Source organism: Callithrix jacchus, chromosome 10 (genome assembly GCF_049354715.1).
Source record: "Callithrix jacchus isolate 240 chromosome 10, calJac240_pri, whole genome shotgun sequence".
NCBI classification, from domain to species: domain Eukaryota; kingdom Metazoa; phylum Chordata; class Mammalia; order Primates; family Cebidae; genus Callithrix; species Callithrix jacchus.
In genome coordinates this window covers 111,403,049-111,416,364 of record NC_133511.1, presented here as the reverse complement: position 1 = coordinate 111,416,364, position 13,316 = coordinate 111,403,049, and the positions used below count along the sequence as shown (strand labels likewise).

Below are 13,316 nucleotides of genomic sequence, written 5' to 3'. Positions count from 1 at the left end.
TTCATAGCAGGGATTGTGGAGAAATTAAAGTGACTGACTGTGCCTGCCAGCTTCTGGAAGAGCTGGGGGTCAGTAGCTGGAGGCATGTCTGGTATCTGCAGCCTCCCATCCTAGGCCTTGCTTGTTTTCTCATCTGACTGTTTTAAGGATCTGCCTTCCTCCTCCACAACCCCCACCTCCTCCAAGGAGTACCACACTCTTTTGGGTCCTGGGAGGGACATGGCAAAGTGGAACAAGTGCAGGACTGCAGTCTTAGGGTCTTATAAACCAACTTTCCTTATTTGTGAAGTGGGGCAAGAACAGTAGTGCTTCTGTCATCCCCAGTTATGAGGTCTTGAGAGATCCGATCATTTTTGTAACAACAGAAGATGGCTTCCTACTCCAACCAACCCCAGCCCTGAAGTTCTCAACTCATACCAACCCCAGCCCTCGCGCTCTGGAGTTCTGGGGACCCGACCTCCACTTCCGGGTTCAGCGCGGAGAACCCCACACCCACAGCCCCGCAGCGCAGGCTTCTGCACGGGTTCCTTCCCCTTCTTTGCCAAGAGGCTCCTGCCTCTCCTCCATGGCCGCCCCCGCAATCGCCCCCCCACCACCACCTCTGGCCCTCGGGGGAGGGTCTCGAGTTGTTTCCCCGAAAGAAGAAACCAGACTTCTTAAGATTAATCAAATGTTTGCAATGAGCGTTTGGGTTACAGGCCTCGGTCCTGGAAGCTGTGGGGTGCGTCCGACCCCGGCGGACGCTCAGAAGGGCGCTCTCGGAGGGAGCCGAGAGCCAGAGCAGGATCAGACCCGAGAGGCCGCGGGGCCGGAGCGCCGGGTGCTCTCCGAGGTGCTGAAGCCGCCCCGCTGTCGGCCCGGCTTGGGCAAGGCCCGGCGTCCTGAGGCTCCGGCCCGTGCGGGTTCCCAGCGACCTCTGAAAGTGGCCGCCCGCTCTCCGGGGTCTTGTCCCGCGCTCCGGCCCAGGTGACCTTGGGCAACCGGCTGTCCCTCACAGGCTGCGGTGAACTCGCGGTCCAGGCTGCGGCTGGACGGGCGGCGCGTCCCATCCCAGGACTGGAGAGCGGGGGCGCGCCCTTTCCCCGGCCTGGAGCGCCGAGCAGGGAACCCGAGCGGGTGCGGGCGAGTGGACCGCGGTGGGCTCCTCTCTCCCCGGCCGACCCTCGCTAGTCCACCCAGGCCCCGACGGCGCCCCTCCTCGCGGGCTGCCCGGCCGGCACACAGCGGCGCGGCTGGAGCTCCCGGCCCTCGGCCCCGACGGAGCCCTGGCGGGGCAGCCCGCCCCACCCACTCGCAGCCTCCCGCTGGGGTGAGACTCCCGCGCCTCGAGGCCAAACCGTGAGCAGGGCCGCGCAGGGCGCTGAGGTCCGGAGAGGCGCGAAAATAGCTCAGGGTCCCGGGAGTGCGGTCAGAGTGGAGGCGGGAGCGCGGCCGGACCCGCTGCCAGCTCCCTCCCCAGCCCGCGAGGGGGCGCCGCGTCCCCATGACAACGCGGATACCCCACCCCCGGAGGGCAGCGCCCCCTGCTCCCCTTCGCCGCCGGCCGTGAGCGGCGCTTTCGGTGCCCCGGCGAGGAGCTGCCGGCCGGCCCCCGAGAGGGGCGCGGACCGCCGGGGTCTCCGACGCCTCGGGTGGTGACCCCCGCGCGTCGCCGCCGGGTGACCGGCCCGGGGCGGGCGGCGCGGCCCTGCCACGATTGGCTGCTTCCTCGTGACATCACGCGGCTCGGGGAAAAGTGCGAGCGTGAGCGCGAGTCGGAGCCACAACGCCGGGAGCTGCGGGCGGAGCAGGGGCCGCCCCTCGACACCCCGTCCCCGCCCCCGGCCCTCGGCCCGGCCGCCCGCCCCGCTGGCCCGCCGGGCCGCGCGTCCGTCCCGCCGTCTGTCTGGCGCGAGGGGAGCGGGGCAGAGGCGGCGGGTAAGTGGCTCCGCGGCGGCGCGGGGGCGGGGGGCTCGCCGGGAAGAGCAGGAAGCAGGTCCCCGGGACGCTCTGAGGCTCCCCAGAGGTGGGTTCGACTGGGACTGGGCGCCAGAACCCCTCCGGGGCGAGCGTGGTGCCAGGAGCTGCAGAGGGCCGGGGCTGGGGGACCCCGCTGGAAGCAAGGCCGGGGTCTCTCGGAGGCTTCTCCAGGTGCGCCCGTGGGAAGGGGTGGGCATCCAGGATGTCGGGGGCGGGAGAGTGCCCGCCCACAGCCCCTACGGAGCCAGGGGCAGCCGTCGGGGGTGGGACCCGGTACTCCAATCCTCCCACTGGCGGCTCTGTGGGGCGCCGGGCGCTGAAGCCCCAAAGAGCCCTTTTCCCGCCGTCTCCCCGCCCTCTTTCTCCCTCTGCCCCTTTGCCCCGGCGCTGCCAGCCCACTCCGGCCCCTGGAGTTTTCCTTCTACGACCTTGAGCCCCGACGGAAAACACCCCGGCCCTCCCCGGCACCCCTCCCCCACTCCGGGACTAACCCCCGCTGCTGCCCAGCCTCCTCTGGGGTCTTCCAGCTCCAGTTCCCCCCACCCCACCCCGGCCCCGCAACGGAAGTGTTGGGCACAATGTCGGTGCCAAATCTTCGCCTCTCCCTCCCTTGAACTCCGGAGTCTCCTCTCCCGCTCCAGGGGCCACAGCCTTCCCAGAGCCATGGAGTGAATGCCCAAGAACCGAAGACCTACGCCCCAAACCACCCCACGGACGCCCGGAGCACCCACTCCGGTCTCTCCCGGGGAAGAGGGGGTCGAGGACTCGGGAAAGCACAGTGCCCACGCCCAGAGGCTGCAGGAACTGCGTGCTAGGGGGTTGGAGGGAGGGCGGGGCACCGGAGAGCCAGGGCTCCTTCGACCACGGCAGAGACGTGGAGGAGCCTCCAGATGGCCCAGGAAAACCCGGCCCTCGAGGCCCGCCCGACCCTAGCGTGAGAAAACTGGCTGCCCACTTTGGTCGCAGTGGCTAGACAGTGCCTCTGGGGTAGGGCGCAGGGTGAGGAGCGGGGGACAAGAGTCTTGCACTCGCCTGACCCGAGCTCTGTCTGGGCCTCTGCCTTGTGGGTGGGTGCACTGCCGGTGCCCTCTCGCCGCGAGACTGGGCGTCTTTTGGCGATAATGCCTCTTAGGGGCTCGCAGAGCTGAGCCTGCCTGATGTCCCTCAAGGCCGGGTTGGGCGACTGTCTCAGCGGACCCCCGACAAATGTCAGTCTGAGGCTGGGACTCTGCCACATCTTTGAGGACTTGGACACCTCTGGGCACCGGGCTAAGACGGCCTCCCCAAAGTTAGGTGGCCCGTCGCAGCCCTTAGTGTAGTCTGGCCTCCTTGTCCTGTCCGCACGACACTTATCCATCCACAGGACAGGCGCAGTCCGGATGCAGGCTCCTGGCCCGACCCTCTCCGCGCTCAGGCGGACAGCTAAGGTCTGGCAGAGTCTCCCGGCAGGGGCGTTTGGAATGTGACCGGTCACCCACTGTCGGCCCTGCATTTGCTTGTGCATGCAAGCCCACAGGTGTAGAGGCACCCGAACCGTGTGCATCCTCCCGGCCACAGCACCCTAGGCACGCACACGCGTGCACATGCACGTGTCCACACGGCGCGGCATGCTCACGCGCTCTCACGGGCGCACTGGTATCCAGGCGTGGCCGTGCGCACACACACGCACATGCAGACAGCTACTAGCGTCTACTCGCGCTCCCCCGTAGGCACACACAAACAGAACTCGCACTCGCGCTCCCGCCCACACGTTCCTCGCCGGGTGCCGGGTGGAATCCGGGCACCCTCAACTTTCCCACCCGAGAACCCCGCGCGGATCGGAGGGCAGCTCCGGGGCGGCGTCCCGAAGGGCCTGGCGAGGGGACCCCACGTCCCTTCCCCGGGAGGCTCTGCCTGGGGGCTCCTCTGGGTTCGCAATCGAATTGGAGCTGGGGGCAGTGGCGAACGGCGGCCGCACGGTCTAGGTCCTGAGCGGGCAGCAGCGACCGACACTGCCATCTAGCGGTGCGCACAGCCCCTGCGGCGGCGGCGGCTCGCTCCCCAGATCCCAGGCGCATCTGGATTCCAGGGAAACGCGCCAGAGGGGCCTGCGGTGGGAATGTCTGCGGGTGACCCCGAGGTGTCCAAAAAGACGACGGCTAGGGCGGGGCTGAGTCGGGGAGACCCTGAGCCTCGCCCCGTCAGCACCTGGCAGCTCCCTCATGCAGGCCAAGAGCAGGACTTAACCACCGGCCATCCTGTGGTCCCGGCTCAACCCGGCCGCCAGGATCTGGGAGAAGACAAGACATCGCTTGTCTTCTGGGAAAGCTAAGTCGAGAAGCCAGCAGGAATGCGAGGGGACCCTACCCAAGCCTCTCCTGAACAGTACCTCAGCTGTGTGGTTTTCCGGTGGGGAGGGGAGCGGAGGCAGGAGGTCAACTCTGAGCAGTAGTAGCACCTTGGACTTAAGAAGGAGGTTTCCGGGTTTTTCTCCTGCCCCCACCCCTACTTCCAAACCCAGTGAGTTGGGGCCAGTTGACTAACATTAACCTCATCTATAAGAGGATATTTACATCTGTAAGATGAGGAGACTGATACCTGCCTTTTCAGGCTGTTGTAAGGATTAAACCAGATAATCTATATTAAAAGCTCAGAGGGGTTCCTGACTCATAGTTAACACTCAATAAACAAGAGCTATTATGTTTTCACATTCTGCACCTCCAGCACGTTTGTTATCATCCTGCTGGTCTGTATCCTGCCCTGGGAGGCTAAGGCCAGTTTCCTTGGCGCTGGCTGACTGCTTGCCCCTGCCTGTCCTCTCCCTTCCAGCTTGTGAATGCTAGGGGGAGGGCAGCCTCCTGGTGCTGGAGGGGACAGCTCAGAGAGTGACACCTGAGCTGCTATTTCAGAGGCTCTCAGAGCTGAATGGGGTTGTCAGGAACCCCAAGAGAGGGCAGTATCTGGTCTTTGCCCTTGACTCATTGTGTGACCTTGGGGTGACAATACCTGTTCTCAGCCTCTCCTTCTACAAGGTTTTAGAACAGAACTTGAACTGTCAGGCTAGGAGGCTGAGTCTGTATCTGCCATGGTAGAGTAGAAGGGCTGGGGCCAGACTTGGGGTGGTTACCCTGGCCCTTGGCCCCAGCCGGCAGTGCATTTTCGTGTTTATGTATGAAGATCAAGTTTAGGTGCTGATCCCTATAGCTGCTGGGCAGGATCTCCCAGGACAGGATCCTGTCTTCTGCAAATGAGAAAGAGGCACAGGAAGGTGAGGTGGCTTGTCTCAGGCCACACAGCCGGAGCGCAGGGTACGGGTTAGTGCTCCTTCCTCCACAGCCAGCTGCCGTGCCCTCTCTTCCTCTCACACGCAGACGCACAGAACTGCGTATCCGACCATGCCTGCTGGGCTGGCGTGGCTGTGATGGGCCCGCGTGCGTCTGTGGAGCGGTGTGTGTGTTGGCGGGTGTGAAGGAGGCTGGGCTGAGCGGCTGCCCTGGCACTCGGAGCTGGCGTGGGCCTCCCTCACATGGAGGGAAGAGGAAGAGGGGGAGGAGAGCTAAGAGGAGCCTGGTGGGAGGGAGGGCAGGCTCAGGGAAGGGCCTGCGGTGGGGACTCCAGCTAGGGCGCTGCTGGTATGGGGAGTGGACTTCGGAGGGAAAGGGAGGCCGTGGCAGCCCTGCTCTTCCCTCTGGGACAATCCGTTCACCTCACTGGTCCCCAGTTGGGCTCCAGGCGTCTCTGATAGCCCCTAGTGACCCCTGCACTGTCCACCTCCCAGCTGTCTGCCCTGTGGCTGGAGCTGAGGGCTCCAGGAAAGGGATGCGACAGTGGCAGTTACCTCCCAAAGCCCCTTCTGCAAGGACTCTCCTCCTTTCAGGGTGCCCAGCTCCACCCACCACCTCTGGTCCCTGCAAAGCCTTTTGCCTTCTGAGCTCTTTGGCCTCCCTTAGCCAGAGCTCTCAGTTACCAGAGTGCCTTCCTCTCACCACCCCTCCCCGCACACATCCCTACCAGCAACATGATGCAACATGACGCAAGAAGCTGTGGAACCTCAGTCAGGCTTTTAACAGCTCCGTGCCTCAGTTTCCCCATTTGTACGTAGTCAAGAAAAAAATATAATGGTATCTACCTCATAGGTTTGTTGTGAGGATGAAATGAGTTAACACTATAAAAATTGTTGCCAGACATGGTGGCGCCTGAATTCCAGCTACTCAGGAGGTGGGAGGATGGCTTGATTGGGAGTTCTAGACCAGCCTGGACAGCATAGCAAGACCCTGTCTCTACAAATAAATAAATAGACACTTTTTTTTCCTGTTACTTCCAGTAATGGGTATAAGCAATTTTTTTTTTTTTTTCCTTTTTTGAGATGGAGTCTTGCTCTGTTGCTCAGGCTGGAGTGCAGTGGCGGGATCTCGGCTCACTGCAACCTCCACCTCTTGAGTTCAAGCAATTCTCCTGCCTCAGCCACCCAAGTAGCTGGGACCACAGACACGTGCACGTGCCACCACGCCCAGCTAATTTTTTGTATTTTTTTAGTAGAGACAGGGTTTCACTGTGTTAGCCAGAATGGTCTTTATCTCCTGGCCTTGTGATCTGCCTGCCTCAGCCTCCCAAAGTGCTGTGATTACAGGTGTGAGCCACCATGCCGGCCCCCGCTTTTCTTGTTTTAAGTGTCAAAGGTGCCTGACACTTAGACCGTCAGTGTTGGGTGCTCATAGATACCCCTATTATTGCCTTTGTCTCGGTGCATTCTGCATGGGTTAGAGAGCAGGTGTTAAGAAATGACCAAGGGGGGCCGGGCGCGGTGGCTCACGCCTATAATCCCAGCACTTTGGGAGGCCGAGGCGGGTGGATCACGAGGTCAAGAGATCGAGACCATCCTGGTCAACAAGGTGAAACCCCGTCTCCACTAAAAATACAAAAATTAGCTGGGCATGGTGGTGCGCGCCTGTAGTCCCGGCTACTCAGGAGGCTGAGGCAGGAGAATTGCTTGAACCCAGGAGGCGGAGGTTGCGGTGAGCCGAGATCGCGCCATTGCACTCCAGCCTGGGTAACAAGAGCGAAACTCCTTCTCAAAAAAAAAGAAAGAAATGACCAAGGGGGTAAATGGATGACGGAACACCTCTTTCCAGCACCCACACGCTGGGGGACCTCTGGGACTACTCCCATCCTCCTCTTGCTTCCCTGGGCTCCCCTGACACCGGCCTCTGTCTAGGCCTCGCACTGCCTCCGGGCCTCTGCTGTGGCCACCGCCCTTGGTGGGGCCACTCTCTGCAGCTCCTCCTGTGGCTGCCTCCTCATCACCCAGATGACCCGGTGGGTGAGGCCTTCCCTGATCACCCAGCACGGAGTCGTGCCCGTCCTGCCTTCTGATACTCTCCCATCACCTGCCTTATTTTCTTTCTAGAGCTTTTTTAGTAGTTCACGTGTTTGCATGTCTCCCCCAATGAGGCAGGGGCCATGTGTGTCTTATTCACTTCTGAAGCCACAGCACCCTAAACAGTGCTTGCCTCATAGTAGGTGCTCAATTGATGTTGAATGAAAGGACAAGTGAGGGAGGGCAGGACAGAGTTCTCTTAAGGTCTGCCAGAGAATGTCCCTCTGTACCTCTGTACAACCCCCCCACCCCACCATCCTCTTCTGCAATTTATGTTTTTCTCTTCCCTTCCTCCCCAGACACGGGCTACCCACCCCTGCTAACCAGTATGGCCAACTTCACACCCGTCAATGCCAGCTCTGGCAATCAGTCCGTGCGCCTGGTCACGTCGTCAACCCACAACCGCTACGAGACGGTGGAAATGGTCTTCATCGCCACGGTGACAGGCTCCCTGAGCCTGGTGACTGTCGTGGGCAATATCCTGGTGATGCTGTCCATCAAGGTCAACAGGCAGCTGCAGACAGTCAACAACTACTTCCTCTTCAGCCTGGCATGTGCCGACCTCATCATTGGCGCCTTCTCCATGAACCTCTACACCGTGTACATCATCAAGGGCTACTGGCCCCTGGGCGCCGTGGTCTGCGACCTGTGGCTGGCCCTGGACTACGTGGTAAGCAATGCCTCCGTCATGAACCTTCTCATCATCAGCTTTGACCGCTACTTCTGCGTCACCAAACCCCTCACCTACCCCGCCCGGCGCACCACCAAGATGGCAGGCCTCATGATTGCCGCCGCCTGGGTCCTGTCCTTCGTGCTCTGGGCGCCCGCCATCTTGTTCTGGCAGTTTGTGGTGGGCAAGCGGACGGTGCCCGACAACCAGTGCTTCATCCAGTTCCTGTCCAACCCGGCAGTGACCTTCGGCACAGCCATCGCTGCCTTCTACCTGCCTGTGGTCATCATGACGGTGCTGTACATCCACATCTCCCTAGCCAGTCGCAGCCGGGTCCACAAGCACCGGCCTGAAGGCCCTAAGGAGAAGAAAGCCAAGACGCTGGCCTTCCTCAAGAGCCCACTGATGAAGCACAGCGTCAAGAAGCCCCCGCCCAGGGAGGCCGCCCGGGAGGAGCTGCGCAATGGCAAGCTGGAGGAGGCCCCCCCACCGGTGCTGCCACCACCGCCGCGCCCCATGGCTGACAAGGACACTTCCAATGAGTCCAGCTCAGGCAGTGCCACACAGAACACCAAGGAACGCCCAGCCACAGAGCTGTCCACCACAGAGGCCACCACGCCTGCCATGCCCGCCCCTCCCCTGCAGCCTCGAGCCCTCAACCCAGCCTCCAAATGGTCCAAGATCCAGATTGTGACGAAGCAGACGGGCAATGAGTGTGTGACAGCCATTGAGATCGTGCCTGCCACACCGGCCAGCATGCGCCCCGCGGCCAACGTGGCCCGAAAGTTCGCCAGCATCGCTCGCAACCAGGTGCGCAAGAAGCGGCAGATGGCGGCCCGGGAGCGCAAGGTGACACGGACCATCTTTGCCATTCTGCTAGCCTTCATCCTCACCTGGACGCCCTACAATGTCATGGTCCTGGTGAACACCTTCTGCCAGAGCTGCATTCCTGACACCGTGTGGTCCATCGGCTACTGGCTCTGCTACGTCAACAGCACCATCAACCCCGCCTGCTACGCTCTCTGCAATGCCACCTTTAAAAAGACCTTCCGGCACCTGCTGTTGTGTCAGTATCGGAACATTGGCACTGCTAGGTAGGCAAGCAGGAGTGCCCTAGGAGGTGCTGGGGTTGCGTGTGTGTGCTGGGGGCCCACATGGCTCACCTGCTGTGGGGAAGAATTGCAGGCACCATTCCGTGTTCGCTTTCGCTGAGGAGGAAGTTCAGAAGAGGCTCTGGCTGCATTCAGAGATCAGATCTCTGCTCAGGCTGAGGAGGCTCACCCCAGGGAGTGTCTGTCTGAACTGGGGCTGCCTGGCCCACCTCTGTGGCCTTGGCGCTGGCCTGGGTGGGCGCCTGCCCCACTGTGACCAACCATCAGCAGAGCTGGAAGAATGGACATCTGGACGGGGCCGAAGCCCAGGGCCCCCTCAGGAGGAACAAAGGGGCCAGTGCTTGGAAGGAGGCTTGGGAAGGGCATGGAGGGGTGGGGTCCCCTATTCTGCTGTAATCGGTGCTTTCCGCCCCCCTGCACCCCGCATGTAGGCTCAGCCCCCTCTCCCCTAATCCCACTCCAGGGGCAGAAATCTTCTCTGGCTGCAGCTGCTTAGCCAGGTTCTGGGTGGGCATGATGGAGGCCAGGTCCCCCCAACCCCAGCAGCACTGCCCTTGTCACAGTAAGACGGGGCAGCGGGGAGGTCAGGGGTTCTCTCTCAGGAACTGAGGTCTGGCCTCCTGCAATCCCAGGCTGAGCCAAGGGGGGTCCACTTATTCGGAAGACAGGCCCCTGCCTCCCCAGCCTTAGAAGGCTGTCCCAGGTCACACGTCAAGTCAGGGTGAGGCTGTGGTGGGCAGCGTTCCCATCTACTCTCTTCAAACCTCTCACCCTCTGGCCTCTGGAGGGTGGAGGCCTGGGTCACACAGGCAAGAAGAAAGGCATCGACCTACTCGGGTTTCCGTGACAGTGGGGGTGGGCAGTGAGATAGGCACTCAACCCCCAATCTGCTGCCCCCCCCCCATGGGTAGAACCTTCCTGATTGGCTGTGGGTTGGACCAAAAGACCTTTAACTGGGTGAGGTTGAGATGGGCGTGGTGATTCCAGTGTCAGGCAGGTTCCCTTCCCCAGCCCTGGTCCCTGGGAGATATGAGGACTGAAAGGCTTAGGGGACTTGATGGGGGGCATCCTTTCAGGGGCCCTGGAAGAAATTCTTGAAATTGTTCTTTTTCCATGAGCTCTGGGGAGCACCAACCACCAGGCCCCCAACCCCCTGAAACCCACCAGTCCCTGCAGCCTGGTCTTTCTTCCCAGCTTCCCAGCCCCAGACACATTTCCACAGCAAACTCCTTGGGAAGGGGCTTTTATATATTAAAAAAAGAAAAGCTTTTATTGGGGGAAAATTCAGTTTATTTAATGTGTTTCTTAGTAATGGAATCGTGGGGAAGAACAAAGAGGGCTCTGGGACTCACATTGCTTTGGGGAAGGCTCAGGCTTCCCAGAATCCCTTGTCCCTCCTCACTTTGGGCACTTAGGGGTGGGGCTGGGAAGTGAAAGGGACAAGGCAGGGCATGATTGATTAAAGCTAACAAGCAGACAGAAGGCACTGGCGGGTCATATCTCAGGCCAGGGAGAGGGAGGGCGTGGGCCAGGCCCCAGGTAACACCAGGGGCTCCTCGGCATCCAGGCTTGGCCTCTAGTCCTTTCCCTTCCCTTTCTTGGCTGTAAAACAAGAAAGAAATATTAATACCATATCAGCAGTTAGGGCGACCCACTGCAGACCGCCCGCTGCACAAACACGCGGCATCAGGGAAGGGGGAGATTCTGCCCCCTAGTGGTTTCCGATCAGCGGACCCGGAAGTAGGGGATGGGGCAGCCATTGTGATGTGGACATCAGACACCCCCAGCTTCCTATTTCCACTTGGGATCAGAAAAGCTTCAAGTTCCCAGTCCTGGTCCTGGTCCTGGTCACAGCAGTCCTGGACAGCCTTAGCCTCCTCACCTGAGAAGCGGGCAGATTCGCCCCTGTCCTGCTGGCCTCGCTGGGCTGAGTCAGGAGTCAGTTAAGAGAGGCCCAGGGTCCCCCCCCACCTCCTCCCTACACTAGAAAGGGCAGAACTGACTGAATGCTGCCCGTGGCTGGAGAGCTGACAAAGGCCAGCCGTTCCAGGGCACTTTCTCTGGGTCCTAAGCCAGATGCTCCAATGGAGTAGTTTGAGTTGGTCCCTATTTGTCCCCAGCACCACCTGCGGGCCCTCTTGTACTGCCCATCTCTAGACTTTTCCAGGCAGGATAGTCGAGTGAGGCGATGTCAGGAAGCCACTGGCCAGGACTCAAAATTTGAGGTTTAACCTAGAAGTCTCCTCACAGGCGCGGGAAAGCGGGGGCAGCCCCCTGTTACAGCCCCACCCCCTTCTCCTCTCACTGACCTTTGGCCTTGGCTTTGGTCTTGGGGTTGCAGGGCTTGGTCACGCGGATGGTCTCCTGGCACTGGGCATTGTAGCGCGCCTTCTTCAGGGTGCCCTGGCGGACTTTGGTGCCGGTGCCCCCATCACACGCACCCCAGTTCTCAAACTTGTACTTGCAGTCGGCTGGCGGGAGAGCGGCCTGGGTCAGCGCTGCGCGGCCCGCGGCCTCCTTCCACGAGTCTGCCCAGCCTTCGGCGTGGCTGTGCCCCCCTCTCCTGCCCTCTGCCTGCGCCCCGCCTCACCTCCAAACTCCTTCTTCCAGTTGCAGGGGATCCTGCACCGGATGCGCTGGGTCTGGGCCCCGCAGCTGCCCTCGCGGAAGCCCACGCCGCAATCCTTGCTGCTGGGGGTGCAGGGCCCCCAGGCCCACTCCTCCGCGCACTCTATCCCCGGGCCGTCTTTCTTCACCTTGTCTACAACGTGCGGGGAACAGAGTTCAGGACCGGTGCATGGGGAGACTCCCTCGGGGGCCGCCCTCCTGGGGTTCCAGGCTGGGAACCCAGGCGGCCCAGCCCGGAGGTGGCGGAGCCTCGCCTGCCCGTCCCCAGCCCTCCTTCGATCATCCCTCATCACCTTTCTTTTTGGCCACCGCGGAGGTGAGCGCCAACAGAGCAAGGAGAGAGAGGAGGAGGAAGCCTCGGTGCTGCATCCTGGGGGAAGAGCTTGAGTCAGACTCCCTGTCCCGTCCCTTTCCCCACCCGGGGCCGCGTGCAGGGCCCTTCCACCCCCGCGTGCCCCACTTTCCAGGCCTCCAGTCGGGCTACTAAGGTGGCGGCTGTGGGAGGACTTGGGGCCAGCCCCTCGCCGTTAGCCGGGACGCGACTCCCGGGGGACGCATCGAGCCCAGGACGCAGCTCGGACCCCCCAGCACTCAGCCCCCAGCCCCCAGCCCCCAGATCGGCCGCGGCCGGGCGGACCTGGGGCGGCCGTGCGCTCGCTCGCTGCTTGCGCTGCTTCGTTCCCTCCCGCGCCAGGCCTGTCCCGCTCCGGCCTCTGCGGCCCCTTTTGTCTCCAGAACCGGTCTGAGCCGGTCACATGGGCCCCCGCCCCCTCTCCCCACCCCCCAGGGAAGGACCCGCCCCGCCCCCTCCCCTCAAACCCGCACCGCCCCCGACCACGGCGTCCCCGCCCCCGCTCCCGCCTGCGACCCCCGTTTTAGCTCCCGCGTCCGTGCGCCCAGCTCCGCGCCCTCGCCTCGTCTCGCCCCGCCGGTGCCCTCTGCGCTGCGACGACGGCCCTTCCCGGACCCATCTTCCGAGCCGGGGTCTCCTAGCCCCGGGCCTCGTCCCGCCCGCGCACACCAGTCCCCGGCCCACTCGGGCTTCCTGCACTGCCGCCCACTGCCCCCATCCCGGGTCGTCCCCTGCTAGACGTCAGGTCCCGGGCTGTTCTCAGGCCGCGACTTTCCTTGCCTGCCGCGGAGCCTCCGCTGGGGACGAGCAGGGCACGAAGACCCCCGCTCCCGTATAACCCGCCGGGCCCGCTCCCCTCCCACGGCGGGCTCAGCCCCGGCGCCCCGCTGGCTGCTGGGGAGGTGGCGCGGCCCCACCTGGGTCCGTTTCCGTGGGTGGGCAGGGAGGCGCTCTGCTGTGCTGAGGGGGGAGTCTGGGACCCGGGTCCCCAGAGAAAGGCACGAGTGCGGGCGCCCACCGCCTTTCCTGGAGGACAGGCTTGAGGGGCGGCGAGTGGGGGTCTTGGGGGAGGAGCCTGCAGGCCTGGATTTGGTGAAACTTCGCGCTGACAGGAGCCGTCTGAGAAGTTCCAGACCCAGCCACAGCGGCGGCTGCAAAAGCCCACCCCCTCAGACCGCGGGCCTGCTGCATCGCCTCGCCTGGTCCCTCCAAACCAGGAGAGCCCCCGAGGCCTGGGGG

General features: G+C 62.6%; 2 protein-coding genes across 7 annotated transcripts; one reads left to right on the top strand and one right to left on the bottom strand.

The window, feature by feature from the left end:
* Positions 1–658: 658 nt before the first annotated feature.
* On the top strand, positions 659–10,380 carry CHRM4 (cholinergic receptor muscarinic 4). Of its 4 annotated transcripts, none has more exons than XM_078340959.1 (2): positions 659–966; positions 7,615–10,380. In XM_078340959.1, the coding sequence occupies exon 2, from the start codon at positions 7,644–7,646 to the stop codon at positions 9,081–9,083; it is 1,440 nt and encodes a 479-aa protein (XP_078197085.1). In that variant the 5' UTR covers positions 659–966; positions 7,615–7,643; the 3' UTR covers positions 9,084–10,380. The 4 variants fall into 4 exon arrangements, with proteins under 4 accessions (XP_078197085.1, XP_002755204.2, XP_035118401.1 ...); XM_002755158.7 differs by lacking the exon at positions 659–966 and adding an exon at positions 1,760–1,917; XM_035262510.3 differs by lacking the exon at positions 659–966 and adding an exon at positions 1,760–2,005.
* MDK (midkine) lies at positions 10,365–13,240 on the bottom strand. 3 transcript variants are annotated; one of them, XM_035262514.3, is made up of 5 exons: positions 12,995–13,240; positions 12,019–12,095; positions 11,688–11,858; positions 11,407–11,568; positions 10,365–10,699 (listed from the first exon to the last, which is right to left on the bottom strand). In XM_035262514.3, exons 2-5 carry the CDS (start codon positions 12,092–12,094, stop codon positions 10,674–10,676), a joined length of 435 nt encoding a protein of 144 aa, XP_035118405.1. In that variant the 5' UTR covers position 12,095; positions 12,995–13,240; the 3' UTR covers positions 10,365–10,673. The 3 variants fall into 3 exon arrangements, with proteins under 3 accessions (XP_035118405.1, XP_035118406.1, XP_035118404.1); XM_035262515.3 differs by lacking the exon at positions 12,995–13,240 and adding an exon at positions 12,858–12,970; XM_035262513.3 differs by lacking the exon at positions 12,995–13,240 and adding an exon at positions 12,363–12,423.
* Between the last annotated feature and the right edge of the window lie 76 nt (positions 13,241–13,316).